The 25851-nt window shown below is 39.8% G+C and overlaps 2 protein-coding genes across 2 annotated transcripts; both read left to right on the top strand.

Annotated features, from left to right (window-relative positions):
* The first annotated feature begins 658 nt into the window (after positions 1-658).
* LOC110922412 (protein FAR1-RELATED SEQUENCE 3-like) lies at positions 659-1846 on the top strand. The gene is made up of 2 exons (XM_022166720.2): positions 659-871; positions 965-1846. Exons 1-2 carry the CDS (start codon positions 668-670, stop codon positions 1619-1621), a joined length of 861 nt encoding a protein of 286 aa, XP_022022412.1. The 5' UTR covers positions 659-667; the 3' UTR covers positions 1622-1846.
* A 16546-nt stretch (positions 1847-18392) lies between these two features.
* Positions 18393-18866, top strand: LOC110923775. Its single transcript, XM_022167836.1, has one exon. The coding sequence runs from the start codon at positions 18393-18395 to the stop codon at positions 18864-18866; it is 474 nt and encodes a 157-aa protein (XP_022023528.1).
* The last annotated feature ends 6985 nt before the right edge of the window (positions 18867-25851 follow it).

The raw sequence follows: 25851 nt of genomic DNA, 5'->3' as shown, positions 1-25851 counted from the left end.
ATATCAACCGAGTCCATTGAATCTTACGTGTGGTTGCTTAAGGCTTTCTTGAAGGCACACGGTACTCAACCAACTCTCGTGCTGAGTGATCAAGACCCATCCATGCTACAAGCTGTTCCTATGGTCTTTACCGAATCACGACACCGTCTATGCATGTGGCATATAATGAAAAAACTACCCTCCAAGGTATACAGAAGTTTGTTAACCCTTAACATGTGTTATTCAACATAACACTATTTTTATATGTCTTCTTAAACTGGTTTAAGATAACTCGTGTTATAACTATTAAATTTTTCAGATCTCTGCCGACGTGCTCGATAACACTGATCTTCGGTCCTGCATTCACCGGTTGGTTTGGAATGTTTATATCAAACCTGAAACGTTTGAGTCCCGCTGGAATGACCTCCTACAAACATTTGGGCTTCAAGACCACAGCTGGTTGAACGACATGTACAACATCAAACATCTCTGGGTACCAGCCTACTTCAGGGAACTGCCCATGTGTTGCTTGATGAAGACCACCTCCCGCTGCGAAAGCTCTAACGCTGCCTTCAAGGTTAACTCAACAAGCGCAAACACCCTTGTTCAATTTATGATGTGCTTTGAAAATAGGGTAGACAGCCAACGATATCGACAACGTGTTTTGGAGTTCAAAACCTCATCCACAATGTTCACTGGCAATACTGATTTAGCGATAGAACAGCACGCGTTCGCCATTTACACAAACGCTGTTTTCGCGCAAGTTCAAAAAGAGATAATTAAAGGGAAGTTTTTATGCTACATCACAAACCAAACCGAGACCAGCGATTCCAGTCTTCTGATAGACGTCACTCATTTGGATAAAAGGAACAACATCACAAACGTCTATCAGGTAACACATGTTAGGCAATTTCATTATTACCCATCCTCTATCGTATGTTACATCTAAAGGGCTTTTCTTTTTTGCTGTCTATGTTCAAAACAGGTTACGTATAAGACTGTGGATCAATCGGCCAGTTGCTCATGCAGGAATTTCACACGTATCGGATATCTGTGTCGCCATGTCTTTTGCGTCTATCGCTTGAAAAATGTTGAAAGGATTCCACCACAATACATAAACGATAGGTGGCGTCGAGATGCCCTCCCCAAACATGTTTTTTCAATTTCCAGTCGATACGGAGTCAACCCACATGCACCGTCCGTTATGCGGAATGAAATCCTCGACCTCGTTACTGAATGCGTTGATGTTGCTAGAACCGATGAGGATGCGTTGGCAAAACTGGTTGACCAACTCAGGGATTTCAAGATCAATGTTCTTTCCAAGCAACCTTTGTCAACAACTGAAAATGAATCAAATGAGTGTCAAATGGAAGAAATAGTTGGACAGCCAATCAACATTCCAGTCGAAGTTGCTAATCCAGAAGTTGCACGCAATAAAGGATGTGGTACTCATACTCGCATTTCTGGGCCCGGTGAGAAGGCCAAAGCAAAACCACCAAAACGTCCAAAGCAGCTTCGTTTATGCAAGCGTTGTGGTCTGTATGTCGACGACCACGACTCACGCAACTGCCTTAAGGTGGCTGCAATGAAAGCAGCAAAGGCAGCTGCTGAACAACAAAGGCAGACCGCCACTGGCGACTGATCCTCTGATTAACATCTTTATGTAGTACTATGTAATGGGAGACTCTCTTCATTTTGGCCTTCTTACACACATGTAACAGTCTTTTGACATCATCCTGCTCTTCTCTGTTACGTGTGTAAGAAGGTGGAACTATTTTCATCCCAATAACCATAAGTAGGATTGTAAGAAACTCTATGGCCTTGGCCACTTTTGTGTTTGTAGGACCGAAGATCTTCGGGGACCGCTGTGGTTGCTTAACGGGTTTATCTTAATATTACCTGCATTTTGATATCTCCTTTTCTCTGTTTTATTTTTTTACGATGGCATAAAAACAGCTGCTTAACACATGTTAATCCCCATAATGCTTTGGTCTTTTTAACTTGAAAGGTTCAAAACAATCTTTGTTAACCACACAAACTGGCATAAAAACAGCTGCTTAACACGTGTTACTCCCCATAACGCTAGGCATTTTAACTTGCAAAGTATCAAAACAAGCTGTGTTAACCACACAAAAACAGCATCTATATTAAACCAAGTCAGGTTATATAAGTAGACTTCACCTCTAGACAACTTTACAATGCCATACAAACAGCTGGTTAACACGTGTTAGTCCCCATAATGCTTGGCTCAGTAAACTTGAAAGTTTCAAAACAATATGTGTTAACCACATAAAAACAGCATATATATTAAACCACGTCAGGTTATAGAAGTAGACTTTAAGCAACTTAAACAAACATTCTACTAGTAGGTTACAAATAAAGAAAAAAAAAACATAACAAAATACCAACAAGACGACATTCGTATGTCGTTTTGTTACAACATAGGGTCATCAGGTTAACACATATTCAACCATTTTCAACATACTAACTACCCATTGTGATCCTCATCATGAAAGCTTTTCATCATGGTGTGGGAAATTCCTCATCATGAAAGTACAGAGGAGAGGGGCTGCGCTCACTCTCCCATGGGTCATGGTAACACCAGGACTGGATTGTTTCGGGTGAGTATGGACACAACGGGCAACCACACATTTCATGGTCTGGGTCCGTCAGCAACCTAACCAACTCATCTGGTAGCCCCTTCAACTTTTCATCTTCTGGAACAACGTGCTCCCTTCGGCCTGACGGTTCTTGCGACACAACAGCTACATCAGTTACATTTTTGGTTCCACTTTCTGAAGCATCTTCACCAGAAGCTACTCCAGTTTTCCCGTCTTCTCCATTCTGGTGAGACCCTTTTTTTTCGTTAACCTCCCCGTACTGGCCCTCACATGCTTCCTTTCCCTTGTGCTTCCGGTTCTCCATGCCTGGTTGGCTAGCCGTAACCTTACCTTCACACGGGTCCATCACATTAAAAGACTTTGGGACAAGGGTGTTTATGGTTAACTGAAGTGGTGAAGTATTACAGAATATGAATTTGGTTCTTCACTACAATACTTATAGAGGTGTTCCCTGGCTACATTTAATATAGGTCTTTGTGACTTGACTTTGATGTGACCAAAAGGTGATAAAAAGCAATTGTTCCTTTTCCCAATAAAGTTGTTTTATAGACACCAACCCCTATGCTTGTAGTATTCTGCCAACAACTTTCCCCAATTTCCAATATTCGTACTACCTTTTTAGAAAGACTGTTCCCCTTGGAAGAAGCATTTTCTCTTTTTCTATAATGTTACAAAACAATATCTAATAAAATATTATAAACTGCGTCAATAAACTAGATTAATAATATTCTACGACATTTAACAACACATCAACATTCTTTAGAGTTTAGAATTACCAAGTTACTAAACATCAGATTGAATATAGATAGTCTATCCCCCAAAAAGACATCGTGACGATGCCATACCCAACAAAACACCTACCCCGCAATAAGTTTAAAGCAACATCCCCAAATCCATCAAAGTACATTACATGTTTCCAAACACATAGCTGGCGCAATTAATGCACACTGGGTCTACAGTAACATGTGTCAACCACCCTAACACGTGTTACTCTATTCGGCAATCTTCCTTGATTTTGGGCAGCAGCACATTCACCTCCGAACCTAATATGTGCGCCGCATACCTCTTTCTCAACTTTCTCACCTCCGCCATCTTCCTCGCCCCACTCGTGCTGAACCCACAGTTAAAACTTTTGTTTTTCCCCATATAGCACTCCATGTGCCGCATCAAGAAGACCCCACGATCAGTTGTGTTTGCGGTGGTCGCCCAAGGAACCGGCATACGCTGGATGTTGCAGTACTCTATGTCATCGGCTCGTGGATTCCCAACCTCCCGCAGATATTGCACAAACATATCTTTCTGCATACGCATACACAAGCAATGGTCAAAAAAAAAAAAAAAAAAACAGGCAGATCCTCAATATTATCACACTTATTTGTTCAACAATTGTCAGTTTAGTAACTTACGATCTTATACGCTGTGTCCTTGTGTAGGTAGTAGACACTATCTTCTATCAACTGACCTTGTCGGGCTTTGTCATTATCAACGACATAAATCCCGGGGTCGCGTAACTCAAACACTAGCAAGTAAAAGTGTTTGTGCTCCAATATAGGGAAGAAAACAATGTCTTGATTTCGAAAATCAGGAACGTAATCACCGCTGTTAACCGCACCTTTTACCCCAAGCCGAAACTTGTGCATCCGCGCCTCTACCCCGCCTTCCTCAGATGTGAGCATCCATGGAAACTATAAGCACAACAGAGAAATTAATAACGTCAAAAAGTCGCCACACTGTAATCTATATATACATTACACTCACCACAACTTTAGTACCGAAGAATTGCCTACTGTAAGCCTCCCGTGATTTTCTTTTCTCTTGGAAGTTTAGCACCTCCGCCCAACAGTCAATAATACCATCTGAGACCTCATTGCCAACGTTTAAACTCTTGAACATAGACCGAGACGCTTGTACATGGTTAGGGCTTCTAAACAGCAACTCCCTGGTGTCAGATGTACAAATTATAAATTAAATTCCATACGTTAACATATGTAATTTTTTTGTTTTACTAAAATTTTGTACGGTGACCCCCCTACTTACACAGCCATGTGTATCGGACTATCTACATCAACCACCAACGACGAACCCTGTTCCCTCCTGCGGAAAAAACAAAAAATAACCAATTATCTAGTGTGGAACTTGGTTGATGGTTTGCCCTATTACTATAAAACAATAAACCACGTTGCAGTTCTACTTACACGTTTGCCTCCATTGCCCGCTTCCTACGAGAATACCCACTTAAAAGGTGCAATGGGCTTTCATCAGTGAATATGTACCCCCACAGATTTGTCTCCTTCTTAGTTATTGGCTGGCCCATGTCAACAGTCCTTATATAGTAAGGTGATCTGTTTGGTTCCGCTGCTTCTCTCTGATAGGGAGTTTCCTTTTTTGTGCCCCCAACTCAGCCAACATACGCACACGGTTTGCAAGCGGAATATTGTCCTCCACCTCATACATATCACCCCCACATGATTCCAGACAAGTTTAACCTTTGTGGATTGCAATGGCCGGGTCATAGGAGCTAACTGGCTCTACCATTAGAACCATACTCAAGTATGTGGTAGCCTCCATATCGCCTAACACATATAAAATAAATAGCTCACGTAACGCATTACAAATTACAACACACTTGATGCGGTAAATCAATGTGTCTCAGCTCACCGGAATGCTCGGTTTCTGTCCGAGGAATGTCATCCATCTTCCCACTTGTGCAACCTGCACGTTTAATGCAAATAAGTATATTATATGTGACTCGAACTACCCCATCAATAGTAAGTGTGTTTAATGCTATATCGTACCAATTTCCTGTGACACGTCGAACTGAGCCCCAATTTGTGTCATCCCAAGACTCTAATTCGGGCCATCTAAATTCCGTTCATCAAAAACGGTATCGCCAAGGCACACTGTGTGTATGATTAACACGTGTTAACTCACTAAATGATACATGTAGGAAAACAGTTAACACATGTTAGAGCATGAAAGTCCTTACCGTTCTTCTCCGCAAGAGGGACCTCTTCAGGCGCTTTCCCTTTGACATCGACAACCTGGGCCTTCTCAAAACCGTCGCCCGAAACTAAGTCTACCCCCGCGCTACTGCACCCTTGCATATTTACAATACTAGCATGCATCCCATCATGTTCAATCTTACCTTCTGCAGCTGCATAAAACAATGTTGTTACATCTCATGCACAACTTAGCACCAGAAGCTGCATAAATAATTACCGTTAAAAACACGGTCACATTCATCAACAGCCCCCTTGCCTTCGCCATCCAGAACCCCATGTTCGTCCTTATCATTAACAGAACCTTCCACAGATGAAAACACGACGCCACCACTCTCTTCTTTTCTTCCATCAGATGCAGCCCTAACTTCATTCTCAATCTTACGATCTGTACTTGCATAAACATTTTTCGAATAAATAAGGCATGGCTAAGCAATGCTAAACAAATAAAACGGTTTCCGAAGATTACCTTCCTTCTCATTCCATTCATCCTGTTTACTATCCTTGACCTCCATCTCGACCATTTTGGCCACCTCTTGATCACAAACAAACCTTGCTTCGTAAATCTCATCCTTTTTGGCGTCCTTCGCTTCAAGATCGGTGTTCTGTTCATCATTGTCATTCGCAGCCACTTTATTGTCTGTATCCACTCTATGTTCATCTTTACTAACAAACTGCATGTCCGAACCACGGTAATCTGTCCAAACAAGATGCCCTATGTTAAATCAAATAAAGTAACAAAGCACACTTTTAAAGTTAGGCATTATTAAAGGGGTACGGGAACTACCACGCGCACCATGCACTTCTGCTGCTTTAATACGCATTATTGCACGCATTAAACCCAGCGGCTTATGCACTTCTTCAGCATCACTTTTATCCACGCCTCCTGCTCCTTTATTTTCTTCGGCCCCACCAACACTACATCTGCCTCCACTTGAATTACCAGAATCACGAACACTCTTATCACCTTCGACGACTTCAATTGTTTTTTGCCCAAGTTCACTAAACCCCAGTTCTCTCTCTTCCAGTTGCTTCTTAGTCTTGTTCAACCCTATAACATCATATGAATATTGTATGGGTTTCAGGCACGTACGCATATTAGAGGGTACTAAATTTTAACGAGCAACAAACTATGCGTTAAATTCAAAATCTAAATGTATGCTGAAACTGGTAACACATGTTACAGTTTACCTGATTCGTTGCCATCATCCGTTTTTCCCCGATTAATCTTTATTTTCGTCTTCGGGCAATTCGGGGCCACAAAGCTTGCTTTTGTTTCGGGAGCATCCTTTAACGTATTCAGACGGGGAGATCTCCTTACCCGCGACGACATACCCCCTTCTTCCAGCGCTCCGGTACACTCAGTTCCATCAGCAAATACGCATGATTCCCCCGCACCATCTGCTGCAACAACAAAGGAAGGTTATACTATACGATAATTATCACCTTAACGTGTGTTAACATAAACATTTCATTCCATAACATATAGTAAAGGTACGTAAACTCTTTTTGCGCTATAAACGTACTCTTAAAATGGGTAATACATGTAACAATTTACCTTTTCCTTTGCCACCATCCGTGTCTTGTCCACCAAACTTCATAGTTGTCTTTCTCCTTTTTGGGGTCACAAACCCTTCTTCTGTCTCACTACCATGCTTTAACTTCTCAAGTCTTGCAGATCTCCGCACCTCACCCGACTTTCCACCATCTTCCATCTTTTCAGCGTAGTCTTCTCCACCATCATCTACGAATGATTGGCCCGCAACATCAGCTGCAAACCCAAAAAAAAATGTCAATCAAATCATGTTGCCACACCGTCAAAATGTGTTACAGTGACCAAATTAAGAATGATAACCAACACAACAGGTATAACATTTAACACGTGTTCATTTCAGAAACATCGTCAGCGCACCTTCTTGGACATCAAAGTCTATTGCTGAAGATCCTACTGCTTTCAACCTACTTTTACTGATTTTTTTGTTTTGCCGGATAAGCGACTTCCTGTACAAGCTCGCTATTGGTGACCCATCCGAAAAATCATCGTCCATGCCATCCCCTACGAAATCGTTTGCACAACGATCAATGGATTACAAAAAATTTAACTAAATAGCACAAACAATAACAGTTACTAACCAGCGTTCTCTCCTTCGTTGTTGTGCAACCTTTCATCATTTCTCAAGACCGAATTGATCTTGTGTGACGCTAAATCTACCGCGTCATCGTGATCCTCCCTTTCACTAACTTTCTTCTCAAACATACTTTCAAACGTTGCCTTCAACTCTTGTACTTCTTCGTCTTCATTGCTCTCCACCAATAGCGATTCTAACATACCCTCAATTTTGACTTTGTTCTTCTTGGTCACGTTTATTAACTGTCGTACTATCGTCAACCTCTCCTGTTGAGAATAGTTTTTCAACATTTTTCATACTATGAACATATACTAATTGCAAAAAACACATGTTAGAGCATCTAACTTTACCTCTTTAGTTGCCCACTGTTCCACGTTATAGTTTCTGGGACGTGTTAATCCTTTAAACCGTCCTGTTCCAAACCCACCAGCAAGGATTTCAAGCCTTTCTCTCTCTCTCAATCTTTTCAAGTTCCAAAAAGCTAAAGGACACACCGCACTGTCTACCTCCATCCCCGTGCACTCAATGCTATCAACGTACAACAACTACAAGAAAACAACAATCCGTTCAGCCGGCAATAATCAACTATTCTAACACATGTTAATTATCTAAAATAATTAAAGTTGTTTACCATTAGAATCACTAGAGGACTGACGAAGAAACTTTGTGGGTCAAGCCGATTCCATGTATCCTTGCAAGTTCTCAGCTTTTCTACAACAAGGTCACACCAGTCTATTGTTGCAAAGTCCATTTCTTCATCGAGATACTCCAAGATTTCTTCCCGTAAACAACTTTGTTTATGACAATCAACCAGCACTGCCACAAAACACATTACAAAATCCATCCTGAAATCAAAACTGTCTTCGCCATCAGACTCATCAATCATTTTCACCATCTTTGTTGGAGGCACCATTGCCCCCGGGTATCTCGCCCTCCAATCGGCAATCGCTTCAGTCAGCATCGGCAGCTTACCAATCGAACTAAACTTTTGTCCACCAGTCGGAATCCCTAATAACTTATCTATCACTTTCCTGTTCACCTTGATATCACCGGCAGGCGTACATATCACCATCTTATCTGGATTAAAATTGTCCAAAACAAAATAACCTAACTTAGCCGGCAAACCATCAACGCTGAAAGTTAGCAAACGTTCTGATGTAGGGTAAATTACACATCTTTGTCCCGTGTAAATTATATAATTATTGTATAGTTTTTTATTCTTTTTATTTAGTTTTAGTATTATATTACATTATTTTGTGTTTGGCTAGGTCCTGGTGCAAATGGAGCGGAAACGAGTAATAAAGAAATAACCTGTCAGTTGGATAGAGTAGGGCGCTAGTGACCAAAGGAAATTAGCCGCCATTTTCTGTGAGTGGGTTGGGGCCACAATCTCTATTTTATATGTTAGAAGGCAGCGCCACTACTGGACATGAAAGGGCTTTATGTTAGTATGTCTACGTAAAAAGGAAGTCATGATACTGGGCCTTGTGGTTATTATTTGTTCAATGTTATGACAAAATAAAAAAACCTGGTCCATCATAATTAACATGGGCCACACGAATTCACAAGGAGGGAATTAGATCTATTGGATCAATAGGGCGGCAACATTGATTGGTTTTTAGTGGGCGGCATTCTTTGGAGGGAACGAGTATACACGCCGACTTTTGGACTTTGGAAAGAAAAAGATATTAATATTTATTAAGGGGAGCCGCCATACATCACACGCAAACAGTGGACGGCTAAAGGGCCCTCACAAGTGGGTTCGTAGACTTTTGAATTCTTTTTGGATTGGGCCTATTAACAAAACACATCATTATATACAAAGAACAGGAGACGCATGAAAGATATTGACGGCTGGACATCAACATCAGACGAAAAAGAGACACGAGTTTGGCACGAATTTGGGACATCTTTTGAAGGTTTTGAAGATTCGGGAAGGCGTGGAATCATCGTGGAAGGCTAGGGAGCATTCGGGTTTGAAGATTTTTGGGTTTTATCTTCTCGTTTATTTTTCGTGTTCGTTTGTTCTTTGTTTATTCATGATGAATTCTGGATTAGTTATGATTATTATGTCTTTTGATACAATGATTATTGGCTAGACTTTTCGTACTGCCTAGGTAATGACAATAGTTTAATAAAGTTTGGATTTTTATTTGATTTTTGTCGTGGTTGTGGATCTTTCTTGTATTGTAAACGCTATGGTAGTTTATCTTGGTGCGTATGCGTGCTTGTGATTATTTGATTATTGTCTATTGCTTCATTCGATTCTTGGTGACGGTCTTTATCACATAATAGAGTCGGATTAGGGTTCTTGATTTAGGTGAGTGTCTATATCACGTAATAGGTCATTAATCCTTTAGGGTGAAAACGCGTTAGTAACCTTAGAAACAATATTCGGTAATTAATTAAAATCAAGTGTGCTGCTAGACTCGTCGCGGAAAGGCTCGAGGATATTAATAGGTCTCGGTGTAGTTATAAGGAATTAACAACCCATTGTCTATTAAGCCAAGATTAAACCCATAGTTGCTTTAGACGTTCGCGCGGCAAAGTAGAGCGTCTTACATAGGCACTTTCAAGAAACTAGAGGACGGAAAAGAAATCTAGAAAACTGGTGAGCTTAACATCCTAGGTAGTGCCACAAGAATCGCCTTGATAGTGTTTGAGGGGCTTAGTGGTGTCTTAATAGGTTTAGCATTTAAAGATCCCGGTTCCACACCACAAAATTATCGAATAGAAATCCATCCTGGGTTTAGCCTACGTCTAGCCTAGGTAGTCTTCATCACCTCTGGTCAAAACCTTCGTTCGAGTTCGTGTCTAGTTTTCTAGCATTATTTTATTATTTTATTTAGGATATTTAGAAAACCCCCCAATTAATAAACAATTAGTTGAGTCGTGTCAGTTTAAGTTTAGATCGAGTCATTAGCGTAATTTAGTAGAGTCTCTTGGGTTCGATACTCAGACTTCCTTAGGCTATACTGCACCGATCGGTACACTTGCCGGTTGTGTGGTTTAGGGTTTAGAGAGTCTTAGTTTTATAAATTTAAAACTTAGAGAGTTTAGAATTAGGGTAATTTTAGTTGTTTTAATTAACCCACTTTCAGCACATCAAGTTTTTGGCGCCGTTGCCGGGGACTCTTGGCGATTGCGTTTATTGGCTTCGATTGGACTTAATTGACATAATATGTGCTACTTGTCTTTTGTTTTGTGTTTTCGTGGCGAGTCTGGTGAGTCTAATTGTGTTTTGTAGATTGAGTCATAGGAGTCTAATTGTCCGTGTTTTTTGTTTTCTTATTTATTTTATTTTTCTTGAGTCTAGTAGATATGTGTGAAATTTGTGGAGGGCCTCACTTTACAATTAAATGCCCCCAATATGAGGGGTCCTCTACGCCATATTATGCTAACCCCTTTGTGCAGCCACAGCAATATTCTTTGCAGGGGTATCCCGCAAATGCTAAGGAGATGTTTCCAAATTTTTTCGAGCTCAGGGAATTAATTTTGGAGTGTGTGCGAGCAACAAAAGAGTTGGAGTACGGGGATCCAAGGTTACCAAGAATGATCGATCTACTTGATCGAATGTTCGAGCAAATAGGCCCAAATATGGAGTGTGACCTCAGTCGGCAAAGGGATCCAAGGTGTGAAGAATGTGGTGGATCACACCGGTTTGAAGATTGTGCGATTGCTGCTCGGGTTGGAATGGGTTGGAGAAGTAGAGAGCGGACGCAACAGATACAGTGGGGTTATGATGATGATGATGATGAGTGGGTTACAGTTCAAAGCTCATATTATAAGGCGATAGTGCTCCCCGAGCTTGCTGAAGGAGAGACAATATGGGGATATGTGGAGAGTAAGGCAGAAAAAGTAGAGGTAGAAAGAGAAGAAGAAGAGGAGGTAGAAGTTGAGCAACCATCTAATGAAGATCAGATGACTTGGGAGAATGAATTTAAGGAAGAACTAGATGGGTTGCCGGTAGATGAAGAGGTAAAGGAGTTTGATCCGGAGGGGGACCTTGCTTACTTAGAAGTTTTACTTGAAGGAAACCCAATGACGGACATTAAAGAAGAAGAAGTGGTGGTGGAAGAGGAAGAGCACCACAGCTGGCCCCTGGTGTTAGTACTAAGTGAAGCTGAAAAATCAACAAAACCACGGGAGAAGGCAAAGAAAAGAAAGGAAAAGGTTCTGAACCGGAAGAGGATCGAAGGTTGGGGCGAGATGGAGAGGAAGGAGCCGTTCACGCACGATCATTCTTCTCGTTACATGCCACGCATCCGGTTTCTTCCAGGTATGTTTAAATTTTGGTGGTCTGACCCATTTCAAATTTTTAAAATATTTTATAATTCCACCAATATATTTTTGAAAATTTTTGAGGTTCGGGTGGAATTAAACGGGTTGGATAGGGTCCAGGTCAAAGAGAAGCCTCCTGATTAAGTTCAAGTGTGGGGAGGTTTTTGTAGAGTTTGTATAGAGTCGTAGTTTTTGTATATTGAGTCTTAGTTAGTAGTTTTTGAGTCATTTTTTTTGAGTCAGTATTGCTTTGGTATTTTGCTTGTTTTTGTTGATGCAGGTTCGAATATGTACCACCTGTACTCAATCTCCATTCGGGTGATTTTGGAGCTGCTTATCAGATATCAGGCATTTATCAAGTATACCAGTTAGAGTCAAGCCGATCACGAATGAAATGCTATACGATCGAGCTGGATTGGACGAGAGTTTTGGAGCTTAGGCGATAATTAACCAGCTAAGTCCTTTCCAATTATGCCCTTTGTTTTTTTTTTCTTATTTATTTTTAGTTTTTTGAGTCGGTTTCCATCTTACATTGAGGGCAATGTAAAATTTAAGTGTGGGGATGGGAACTAGTGTTGAGTGTGTCTAGTTAGTGAGTCGTTTGAGTCAAAAATTGAAAAATACAAAAAAATTAAAAAATTTCAAAAAACCAAAAAAAAAATTAAAAAAATAGAAAATGTCTTTTGAAATAAGAAGTTTGCAAAATAAAAGCGGAAAATGATAGAAAAGTCGGGTTTTTGTTCGGGTTCAAATAATAATAATATTAGATAAAATAATTGAGCTTGTGTCTAGTTTGGGATATGCGGGTAGGCTTGATTCGGTTTCGGGTTCCTTTGATATTAATTGTACCTAATTGTCGGTCTACTAGTGGGTTCTCATCTAGGGAAAGTGGGGAAATTGAAACCGCCAATAATAGTATAAGGGATGCCGTTATAAGCTAAGATCGTTAGAGTTTTTGGTCATTATCTCGTTGGAAAAGAAAAAAAAATGAAATAAACGAGCTAGAAACTAAATGAAAGTAGCCATTCCTATGTAGTCTGTGGTTGGGGATAGCGACTCTACAGCCGGATTACCTCTAGGGTGTGTGAAATCGACTGTGCAAAGCAAAGAAAAAGAAAAAAAAAATAATAAAAAGTACCGAAACTAAGTAGTCTGTGGTTGGGGATAGCGACTCTACAGCCGGATTGCCTCTTGTTTTGGGAAAGCACCGTCTAGACTCACAAAAAAGAAAAAGAAAAAAAAATGAAAAAAAAGAAAAAGATTTGATTTTAAACTCTCTTGATCTTGGTATAAAACGGTTAGGAAATAACCCAGTGGTTGTTCCTTTTGTCCTATAAGCTTGAGGGGGGACTAGGTGTACTTGCAACTCTTAGCGTGAGACCCTAGGTAGATTGGCCATAATTGAACTTAAATTGCATGATAAGGGCTTGGAACCGGGTTTGGGTTTAAGAGGATCGAAATACTTGCAATCGCGGCTAACATGAGTGTCGATTTTAATAAATTAACTTAAGCTTTTGTCCCGAATGATTATTTCGTCTATGATTCCGTTATGCATAATTCTTTTTCGGGGACGAAAAAAGGTTAAGTGTGGGGATATTTGATGTAGGGTAAATTACACATCTTTGTCCCGTGTAAATTGTATAATTATTGTATAGTTTTTTATTCTTTTTATTTAGTTTTAGTATTATATTACATTATTTTGTGTTTGGCTAGGTCCTGGTGCAAATGGAGCGGAAACGAGTAATAAAGAAATAACCTGTCAGTTGGATAGAGTAGGGCGCTAGTGACCAAAGGAAATTAGCCGCCATTTTCTGTGAGTGGGTCGGGGCCACAATCTCTATTTTATATGTTAGAAGGCAGCGCCACTACTGGACATGAAAGGGCTTTATGTTAGTATGTCTACGTAAAAAGGAAGTCATGATACTGGGCCTTGTGGTTATTATTTGTTCAATGTTATGACAAAATAAAAAAACCTGGTCCATCATAATTAACATGGGCCACACGAATTCACAAGGAGGGAATTAGATCTATTGGATCAACAGGGCGGCAACATTGATTGGTTTTTAGTGGGCGACATTCTTTGGAGGGAACGAGTATACACGCCGACTTTTGGACTTTGGAAAGAAAAAGATATTAATATTTATTAAGGGGAGCCGCCATACATCACACGCAAACAGTGGACGGCTAAAGGGCCCTCACAAGTGGGTTCGTAGACTTTTGAATTCTTTTTGGATTGGGCCTATTAACAAAACACATCATTATATACAAAGAACAGGAGACGCATGAAAGATATTGACGGCTGGACATCAACATCAGACGAAAAAGAGACACGAGTTTGGCACGAATTTGGGACATCTTTTGAAGGTTTTGAAGATTCGGGAAGGCGTGGAATCATCGTGGAAGGCTAGGGAGTACTCGGGTTTGAAGATTTTCGGGTTTTATCTTCTCGTTTATTCTTCGTGTTCGTTTATTCTTTGTTTATTCATGATGAATTCTGGATTAGTTATGATTATTATGTCTTTTGATACAATGATTATTGGCTAGACTTTTCGTACTGCCTAGGTAATGACAATAGTTTAATAAAGTTTGGATTTTTATTAGATTTTTGTCGTGGTTGTGGATCTTTCTTGTATTGTAAACGCTATGGTAGTTTATCTTGGTGCGTATGCGTGCTTGTGATTATTTGATTATTGTCTATTGCTTCATTCGATTCTTGGTGACGGTCTTTATCACATAATAGAGTCGGATTAGGGTTCTTGATTTAGGTGAGTGTCTATATCACGTAATAGGTCATTAATCCTTTAGGGTGAAGACGCGTTAGTAACCTTAGAAACAATATTCGGTAATTAATTAAAATCAAGTGTGCTGCTAGACTCGTCGCGGAAAGGCTCGAGGATATTAATAGGTCTCGGTGTAGTTATAAGGAATTAACAACCCATTGTCTATTAAGCCAAGATTAAACCCATAGTTGCTTTAGACGTTCGCGCGGCAAAGTAGAGCGTCTTACATAGGCACTTTCAAGAAACTAGAGGACGGAAAAGAAATCTAGAAAACCGGTGAGCTTAACATCCTAGGTAGTGCCACAAGAATCGCCTTGATAGTGTTTGAGGGGCTTAGTGGTGTCTTAATAGGTTTAGCATTTAAAGATCCCGGTTCCACACCACAAAATTATCGAATAGAAATCCATCCTGGGTTTAGCCTACGTCTAGCCTAGGTAGTCTTCATCACATCTGGTCAAAATCTTCGTTCGAGTTCGTGTCTAGTTTTCTAGCATTATTTTATTATTTTATTTAGGATATTTAGAAAACCCCCCAATTAATAAACAATTAGTTGAGTCGTGTCAGTTTAAGTTTAGATCGAGTCATTAGCGTAATTTAGTAGAGTCTCTTGGGTTCGATACTCAGACTTCCTTAGGCTATACTGCACCGATCGGTACACTTGCCGGTTGTGTGGTTTAGGGTTTAGAGAGTCTTAGTTTTATAAATTTAAAACTTAGAGAGTCTAGAATTAGGGTAATTTTAGTTGTTTTAATTAACCCACTTTCAGCACATCACGTCCAAAGCCCATTTCCCTGACTGCGTCACGTTGTTGTTCTGTCAACGCCCGTACACACTTATAAAACTGCAACGGTGCAGATCTTGTCCTTATGCCGGGAAATTCATCCTTTTTTGCTCGCTTACGGGCTTTCTGAGACTTCTCCGGTTTGTTACCAACTACCTTTGGTTTCCCTGCTTTACCTTTCCCATTGTCATGCGAACCCTTCGTCTTTTCGGTCCTTAACGCCCCGCCCTTCGATGTAGCCGTCACCTCTGCCCTACTTACTGAAATAACATTTTATACGAAACAACAACATCCCAAACAATTAGTCTACTTTACAACTACCGGTGACAACATGTAAGAAATTTTCATTCGTAACATCCAAATTTTTTGAAGGGCTTAAAAAATAACTAACCACGGTTTTTCCGCATTACATTGCCATAATTTGCATCGGCGATGTTTCTTTCACCTGCTAATTATCACATGTTAGTGCATTTTCAAGATCATGTCCAATTAACACATGTTAAACAAAGCCAACAGTATTTAACTAACCACGTTTTCTTTTATTTCCAAAACTGGAAATATCCCCGACAATGCTTTTCTTCCCTACCGTTTCAAACATGTTAATCAGATTTATCTGGATACGCAATTAGCCTCTATTGCAAGAAAAGGAACTTACCACTGTGCTTTTTGTTATGTCCCCGTTTGCTTTCCACACAACCTTCATTTAGCACTGATACATTCGTAAGGAAAACGTTTAGCCCAACAATACTTTATACAAATTATAAACAATATTACTGCTTAACCATTACCTTTTTTCCGTCTTTTCCCATGGCTTGCTGACACACTATCGGTATCATCATAAACTGCAAGGCATCCAACAAAATTCACTTATGCCCAATTTCTTATCCAACACACTATCAATATACAGATCGCCTATAACTATGTTAAGTGTTCAGAAACATAAAAATTCTAACCTAACTCCCGTTGGGTCGGACCAAAGTGAGATTGTTCTTTGGAAGGTCCGGGCTTGGGTTCGTCGGATAAAATCACAACGCTAGGGCTATCAGACCATTTTTGCCCTAACTTGTGTTTCGAAGTCCTACATATATATAAGAAAACTAACTCAGGTGCCATTTTCCAATAATCCGTTGAAGAAAACCAACTTTTACATGACGGATAACAACAAACTAACCTTTTACTTGAAGTCTGAATCTTCCTTAATCGTTTCAGCTTCAACGACGACGACAAGATTATGAACGACTTCCTCATTCTCCAAACTCGACACTATCGGCTTCTGTGTTAGGGTTTGTGGAGTAGCTTTTCAATGTTTCTTTTGAATCGTTAAGAAGGAAAACTTTTGAATTGTGTTAGGGCTTGGGACGAGAGAGAAACATGAACAGGAGGGGAGAAAATGAGTATAATGGGAAAGAAGATAAATCTTTGAATTTTGTTTACTTTTCTTTGATTAGACGGCTACTGCATGGCAGTAGTTTCTGTCTTCCCAATGTGTCTGTTCAATTCCGAAAATGCCCTTGAACGGTGCAAAGTTGCAGTCCTTTTTATTTCTTTTTATTTTTATTCATACCAAAATAATAATGGCCTTTGATCAAGTTTGATGTGATCTAATCAATGGTTCAGAATGGGTTTCCATAGTATTCTTAAAAAGATAGGGTTTCTTATATAACCAAGCCCTATATATATATATATATATATATATAGGGTAAGGTTCATGCGAGAACCACCTTTATTGCGAGAACCGCGAGAACCAATGTGAACAGGGGGCAATACTGTAAATATATAACAAAATTGAAATTAAGTGTCTCCTCCTAAACACCTGACATTAAGAGCCTCCTCCTAAACACCCACGTCTGATACTCCTGGACTTCAAAATTCGTCATCTCAGTTCACATCCGTCACTCCAGATTCTCCAAAATTCGTCATCTCGATCTGACCATTCATCCTTTATTCGTAGTATATTCGAAATTAGGGCACAAATAAAAGAGTCATCGAGCATATATTCGTTATATATGCGAAATTAGGGCAAAAAAAGAACAGAATCATTGAAGATTGTGGCATAATTAGGGAGAATTTGAAGAACAAACGTCCAATGAACTGCCATAACCTAGTTATTGTCGGAATATCCTGCGTCATTACACCGTTCCGTGAATTTGTAAGTTTATACACTCTGTTTTGCATATTTATATGTTAGCATGAAGCTTAATCACCGATTCAGATCTTTTATATGTGAATATGAGGCTTAATCTTCGTTTCTTATATGCATTAGTGAAAATGGTGTGATGTATATAATTTTTGAGGGATTAGGGGCGATTGTTGTGTGATAGCACAATCTGTAATGTGGTAGTTATGTGCTTTTTTGTATGTAATTTTGTTACTGATTTATGTTAAATATGATAGGTGGTAATACGAAATTGGATTTGTTACGGGTTAGGGTTTTTTTTAGTGAAGCAAAACTGTTGATAAGGTCAGTCATGTTAATGCACATGTGCATAGTTATGCACATATGCATATTTTGCCATATTAGTTTAAAAGGGTCAGTCATATTGATGAAAATACGTATATTTATGCACATGTGCATAATTTGCTAGAATAGGTTAATAAGGTCATTCCAGTTAAATTGTCCGCGCTTGGTACGTGGAAACAAATTGCCAATATTTCCAACGATTTTGCAGGTTTGGGGGTGGATCTAATGTCGTTTTTAAGCGGGCTCAGAAAGTTAAGTAACATTCTGGAAGGAAGTATGGTTGGGTGACCAGTCGTTGTGCAGCAGGTACACACTTTTATATGCGCTGGAACGCCGCAAATCAGCGTGTCTACAAGAGCGGATGGGGGTAGAAAACGGACAACTAACGCTGCATCTCCAATGGTCTAGGCTGCAACTTAACCCGTCTGAACTGGCTGAGTTGTCGGACTTAACCTATGCAGCGAATGCGGTCTCTTTTGAGGTGGGTCCAGACAGATGGATGTGGTCTCCGGAATCCTCCGGGTTATTTACAGTTCGTAACATCAGGAAGATAATCGAGGAAAAGTCGTTTCCAAATGATGGTTTCGGGTTCTTTTGGAACAGATGGGTGCCGCTAAAAATAAATTTATTGGTTTGGAGGCTTGTTTTGGATAGACTACCAACAACAACGAATCTTAGTAGAAGAAATGTCCAAATTCCAGCCCTTGATTGCAAGATCTGCCATGACGGGGACGAAACAGCGAGCCAACTTTTTTTTCATGCAGACTGGCTCAAAGTCTATGGGATTTTGTCGCTGAATGGTGCAAGTTGGGATCAATATTCATGCTACATCTGAAGGATTTTGTGTATCTGCATCAGTGCTACTGCGGATCTAAAAAATAGAAACAGGTTATGATCTCAATCATTCAGATTATGCTATTGTTTATATGGAGAAACATGAATGATGTTTTTAATAGGAAGCAAACGAATCTGACACGTCTGAAGGAGGAAGTTAACACGCTTGGGTTTCTTTGGATAAAAAATAGGGCAAAGTGCAACGCTTTAAGTATCTGTTTTTTATCAGTAACACTCGGTAAGGATCTGATTATTACCAGTAGATATATATATTGTTCTTTAGGTATCTGTTTTTTATCAGTAATTTTGATTTCCATCAATGATTTATATGAATGTGATTCAACTCGTTGATATGTTAACTGTGCTTGTTATGTTATCGCACATATCTTATACAGTGCCATAGCCGACCTAGTATGTATATGTGAACCAAATAAAGTTAATAATATCATTCATGTGCATAGTGAGTTTAAGCAGATTTGTTTAGGATACGTGTACATGATTTTGGGTAATTAGAAAATGTTGGTATTGTTGTTTTAGATAATGCACATGTGCATAGTGAACTTGTGAAGTTTTGTGTAAGATACGTGGTTTTGTGTAATTAGGATATGATGGTGTTATTGTGATTTTGTGTAATTAGGATATGATGGTGTTATTGTTTCATGTGATTCACATGTGCATAGCAAACATGAGCAGCTTTGTTTAATATACGTGTATATGATTCTGTGTAATTAGATTTTGCTGATGTTGTTGTTTAAATTGATGCAAACGTGCATATTGAATTTGAGCACATAACATTAAACTTTACATATGGATTGATTTTAAGCATCATTATAAGAATATGTGATGCACATGTGCATATAGATGCACGAATTCATATCGTTACAGTGATAGTGATGAAAAAGGTTGTTTAATGCACATACTAATTGAAATTGCATGTTTGATTATATTATGTTTCAATTATTATTGTAGGCAAAAAAATGGAAAAAGCGAAGAAAATAACACTTTTGTTGAGATCGAATGATAAAGGGGCAACAAAACTGCCAGATGATAAGGAAGGTGATGATAAGGAAGGTGAATACAAAAGTGTTAAGTGAAAAGCCAAAGAAGGTTGGTTATTAGTCGATGATGCAGTTGGTAATATATGCACATGTGCATCCAATTGTTACTTTCTGTTGAACGATGTTCTTTGATGTCACGTGCAGTTACGGCAGGATAAAGAAATACAAGGAATAGGACAAGTAGACGAATGCACGATGTGATGGATCTTATGTGATGGATGATAAGGGCGACAAGACAGTGGAAAACATTAATGAAAGAAAGTTGGATAGAACGATGTTATATTGAAAATTATGGTTGTTTTTTGTATGATGGTTTATATGTTAGTTATTTTCTTTTAACGATAATTTATGTTTGTTTATTGGACGATGACAACTATGTGATTGTTAATTCCATAATTTGATGTAATATGGTATAGTATATGTTGGAAATGCACATGTGCATAAGGTGAATTAGTATGCATAGTGGTGATATATGATGTGTTACCGGATGATTATATTCAGTTTACAACGTTTTCAAATGTTATATGGTGGTTGGTATAGTATATGTTAGAAATACACAAGTGTGTAATATTGTGACGTAAATGATTGTTAATTCCTCAGCACGCCATAAGATGCATAAACTCCACCCATGCCTCCCCGGTTGTCGGCTTGTTCTTCCATTTTTTTTGTAGTTGTCCGCCACCCAAGTGTTAGGGCTGGATTTTTATTATAGGTGATCCTTACACATAATCCTAACCAGTGATCCTTGTTTCTTTGGCAGACAGTGATCCTCAGCAGAACTTCAGGATCAGGATCATGGGACATTATGGTGATCCTCATACTAACGGCCACTTCCGCTTAATACAATATTGTTTTGCAGGAACATCTAGCAGGATATGCTCTAGACATCATGATCCAGGGACGCGTCTTCACAAATATGGCAAGAGCTTAATCGAAGAAAGACGTTGCACAGGATATGGAAACTAGGCTTGATTTATGGGCGGCTATTTAGGCTAGATTGTATCTCATTTCTAAAGGGGTAATGAGCTGAATATTAGTTTAGCTACCTAAAATAGGTCACCAACACATGTATAAATACCATTCTTCCTCATTCGGAAGAGGACACACGACATACAACGCAACTCTCACACACTTAGACACCAAAAGCAATAGTGATCCTTGTACTCAGCTCATTACCATCCAAAGTTGTAATCATATTTTTGTTATATTGAAATTGGTGATCGGTAGTTACCATCACCCGAGGTTTTTTATGCCGGAGATCATTCATTGATCAAGGGCTTTTTCCTCGTATAAATCATTGTGTCTTTGCATCTTTTATCACGGAAGTGATCCTTAATTTTCATAATTAACCAAGCATCATACCCCGTTTACATAAAGTTTGGTTACATTATCCTTGTGTGATTTTTAACCAAAACAGTTTGGCGCCCACCGTGGGGCAATTGGTGCTTCATTCATAAGAAAATCTTTTATTCGAAATCATTTCAAAGAGTTACATGGCTTCATCATTGAAGAACACGTCCACGGCGATGTCTGCAGTCACCTCATCACAGATCACTTTGCCTCCTCCACCTGCAGGATCTCAGAAAAATACTGAGAAAAGATCAACTCCCACTTTCTCTAAACCTTTATCTTCTTCTGCTATGAATTCTTCTATTCCCAGTACTAGTGATGTATTTGCTTTAATTTTGCAGATGAAGGATCGTATGCAGCGGCAAGATGAAACTAACGAAAGGATCCTCAGTGAAATTGGAGATCTCAAAAGACAAAAGAAAGCGGCAGAGGATCATTCTCCACTGATGCCTAAATCCTTGAGCTTTGATACTCCAATGATCACTTCCCAGCCATCAGGGATCCCCGACGTGCAAATCATAGGGGAGTCAAGAGGATCACGTCTCAACTCGGCAGCAATGACTCAGACATCAGATTCACATTTTCAGCCAATAGGATCCTATCCTCAATACATGGGATCCTTCATGAATCCGGGAGCCTATCCGGGGGCACAGCAGTTTCAAGGATCCTCCTTCATTCCAGGATCATTCCAGGGCCAAGGATCCTCTTTTGTTCCAGGATCATCCCAGGTTCAAGGATCCTCCTTCATTCCAGGATCATCCCAGATACCAGGATCCTTACAGATGCCAGGATCCCTAAAAAGTTTGCAAACAGGAAGTCTAGATGTCCATCAAGGGGACTTCATTCCAATGCAGACCATTGCTTCCACTGGTCCCGCCGTTGTTCCAGAATCCCAGCAATATGGATTCCCTAACTTGAACCCAATGGGAGGTAACACTTTAAATAATTATCCTACCACTAACCTTGGATTCATGCAGGATACAGGTACCAATCATGCTATGGCCAGGGAATTACAGAAACTAAAGGACATGATCTCAAGTGTTCCAGGGGTAGTCAAGCCTATCCCAGAGATTGCAGATGGAAGCCACAAGGTATCTCGCTTTGCACCACCAATTTGTGATGCAGAGGTACCCAAAAGGTTCCATATCCCTACCATGAAGCTGTATGATGGCACAACGGATCCAGAGGAGCATATAGCACAATACAGGGAAAGGATGGAAATCAATCCTATCCCAGAAAAGTTGAAGGAAGCATGCCTATGTAAAGGATTTGGATCCACTCTAACTGGATCAGCTCTTAAGTGGCTGCTAAGTCTTCCCCCCTACTCTATTACTTCATTTGCTAATTTAGTTAATTTATTCAATAACCAATTCTCTTGTAGTAGAAAATTTGAAAAATTAACTAGCGATTTATACAGGATAACTCAAAATCATAACGAATCATTAAGGGATTATATAACTAAATTTAGTAAAGAATCCTTGGACATTCCCAACTTGGATATGGCTACGGCTGTTGAAGCCTTCAAAATGGGACTGCTTAAGGATTCATTATTCTATGATGATCTTGTTATGACACCATGCAGGAATTTAGATGAAGTAAGAACTCGAGCACTCAGGTTTATCCGGCTAGAGGATGACAAGAGGATCCAGGAAAGACAAGTAGGATCCTCAAAACAAGATAAGCAAGGATCCTCCTTCAAAAGCAACAAGTTCAAATCCTACCATAGAAACGAGAACAAGAATGTGCATGTTGTTGACCAAGAAGAGGATGATGAAGAATATCCTCCAATCTCAGAATATTGTTTTTCCGTCGATAATCATGAACTGATCCTTGCAATGCAGAATCTAGGTGAAAAAGCTAGATGGCCCAGGAAGAATGATAAACCATCCGGAACTAAAGATAAGTCCAAATGGTGTGCATACCATGAGGATTTCGGGCATCTAACTGAAGATTGCATAGCCTTAAGAAAAGAAATTGGATACCTGCTAAGCAAGGGGCATCTAAAAGAATTATTGGGGAGAAAAAAGCAAAGGACCCAGGATCCTGAAAGGATCCCTGAAAAGGCTCCAGCACCTCCGGCAGACGCACAAGTGATTAACTTTATATCCGGAGGATCAGACATTTGTGGTACATCCTTTTCAGCGGCCAAAAGACACGCAAAAGAATCAAAAATGGATAAAGGAGAAAGGCCTATTAGAACCTCAAGTGTCTCAGAAGGGAAGATGATAACATTTGATGAGGATGATCGCATTAACATTCAGGATCCTCACCATGATAGTTTAGTTATCACTCTCTTTATCTCTAACCATTTTGTCCGCAGGATCCTTATTGACGGAGGGAGCTCAGTGAACATTATCCAGCTTGATGTCCTGAAGAAGATGGGAATCCCAGAATCAGACATCACACCAAGATCCTCCGTGCTTGTAAGATTCAGTGGGGAAACGAAGAAAACTCTGGGGGACATCAAACTCCCAATCTACGTGGAAGGATTACATAATTACCAAAAATTTTGTGTTATTGACTGTTTATCTTGTTGCAACGTTATCCTTGGCAGGCCTTGGATACATGACATGAAAGCAGTTCCATCTACCTACCATCAATGTGTGAAGCTTCCTAGCCCATGGGGGATAATCAAGATCGACAGTGATCAGCAAGAGGCTAAGGATTGCTATACCTCATCCATGAAGCCAACCTCGAAGCCAAGAGAGCAATAGCAATTACAGTATCCTCCGAGGAATGTCTTGGAGGCAAGGGAACAAGATGTGGACGAAATCCTCTTGGATCCTAGTGATCCTGAATCAAAAATCTATATTGGATCAGGGATCCTTGGCAAGATGAAAGAAGACATGATATCCTTCCTCAAGAGAAGAAAATCTACCTTTGCTTGGAAACATGAAGATATGACAGGTATATCTAAGGATATTATTACTCACAAACTTGGCATTGACAGGTCTATCAAACCAATCCATCAAAAAAGGAGGAAGTTTGCACCAGAAAGGAATGCCATTATCCAAGAAGAAGTAGAGAGATTACTTCGAGCAGGTATGATCAGAGAGGTAAAGTATCCAAAATGGTTAGCCAATGTGGTTGTTGTCCAAAAGAAAAACGGAAAGTGGAGGGTATGTGTCGATTTCACTGATTTGAATAAGGCATGTCCCAAGGATCCTTTCCCATTACCCCACATTGACTCCATGGTGGATGCAACAGCGGGGCATGAACTGTTAACCTTTATGGATGCATCATCCGGGTTCCAACAAATTCAGATGGAACCATCGGACCAAGAGGATACAGCCTTTATGACCCCAACAGGTTTGTATTGTTATATTGCCATGCCTTTTGGATTGAGAAATGCAGGTGCAACATATCAAAGGCTGGTAAATATGATGTTCAAAGATCAAATCGGAAAAACTATGGAGGTGTACATAGATGATATGGTGGTCAAGTCAAAGAAAGCTGAGGATCACCTAAGGGACTTGGAAGAAGCATTCGATATCCTTGATAATTACAACATGAAACTTAATCCTTCAAAATGTCATTTTGGTGTTAAGGCAGGAAAGTTCTTAGGATACATGGTAACCCAGAGGGGCATTGAAGCAAGCCCGGAACAAATCAAAGCATTAATAAATATCAAATCTCCTGCCAATGCCAAGGATGTTCAAAGATTGACAGGCAGGATAGCAGCATTGAACAGGTTCATATCGAAATCCTCAGAAAAATGCAAAGAATTCTACGATATCCTAAGGAAGAATAAGAAGTTTGAATGGACTGAGAAACATGAGAATGCTTTACAAACCCTAAAAGAGTATATGTCCTCAGCACCAGCATTAGCAAAACCGGAAAAAGGAGATGTGTTATCCTTATATCTGGCGGTATCCTCAACCGCTGTAAGTGCTGTCCTTGTTAAGGATCACGTAGGTACACAATATCCTATCTACTATGTAAGTAAAAGTCTACTTGATGCCGAATCCAGGTACTCACACCTCGAAAAACTTATCCTTGCATTAATCATGGCATCAACTAAGTTAAGACACTATTTTCAAACCCATACTATTGTTGTTAGAACTAATTTTCCAATTAAGAATGTCCTCAGGAAACCAGATATGTCAGGGAGAATGGCTAAGTGGGCAGTGAAGCTTAGTGCCCATGATATAAGATACGAACCAAAAACAGCCATTAAATCTCAAGCACTAGCTGACTTTGTGGCTGATTTCAGTAGTGATCTACAAAAAGAAGCAGAACTGGAGGTCCAGCAGCTGGATGAAACCAAGGATCCTTGGATACTACACACTGACGGATCCTCAAATATCAAAGGCACAGGGCTAGGGATCCTACTAAAATCGCCACAGGGGGACATAATACCCCACTCCATAGCCTGTGAGTTCCAAGCAACTAACAATGAGGCTGAATATGAAGCCTTAATTGCTGGCTTACAGATTGCTAAGGATATGGGGGTAAGATATCTCGAAGTATATGTAGACTCATTATTGATCACCAATCACTTTAATGGATCCTATGCTGTTAAAGGTGAAAAACTAACCAAATATTTAGAAATAGTCAAAGAATTGGCACTCTCTTTTG

This window comes from Helianthus annuus, chromosome 17 (genome assembly GCF_002127325.2).
Source record: "Helianthus annuus cultivar XRQ/B chromosome 17, HanXRQr2.0-SUNRISE, whole genome shotgun sequence".
Classification (NCBI taxonomy): domain Eukaryota; kingdom Viridiplantae; phylum Streptophyta; class Magnoliopsida; order Asterales; family Asteraceae; genus Helianthus; species Helianthus annuus.
The sequence above is the reverse complement of the archived record's forward strand: the minus strand, read 5'-3'. Positions and strand labels throughout refer to the sequence as shown.

Coding starts and splice junctions, on each gene's coding strand:
- LOC110923775 (XM_022167836.1), top strand. CDS start 18,393: ATGGGGGTAGAAAACGGACAACTAACGCTGCATCTCCAATGGTCTAGG.
- LOC110922412 (XM_022166720.2), top strand. CDS start 668: ATGTTCACTGGCAATACTGATTTAGCGATAGAACAGCACGCGTTCGCC. Junction 872..964: donor ACATCACAAACGTCTATCAG/GTAACACATGTT, acceptor TGTTCAAAACAG/GTTACGTATAAGACTGTGGA.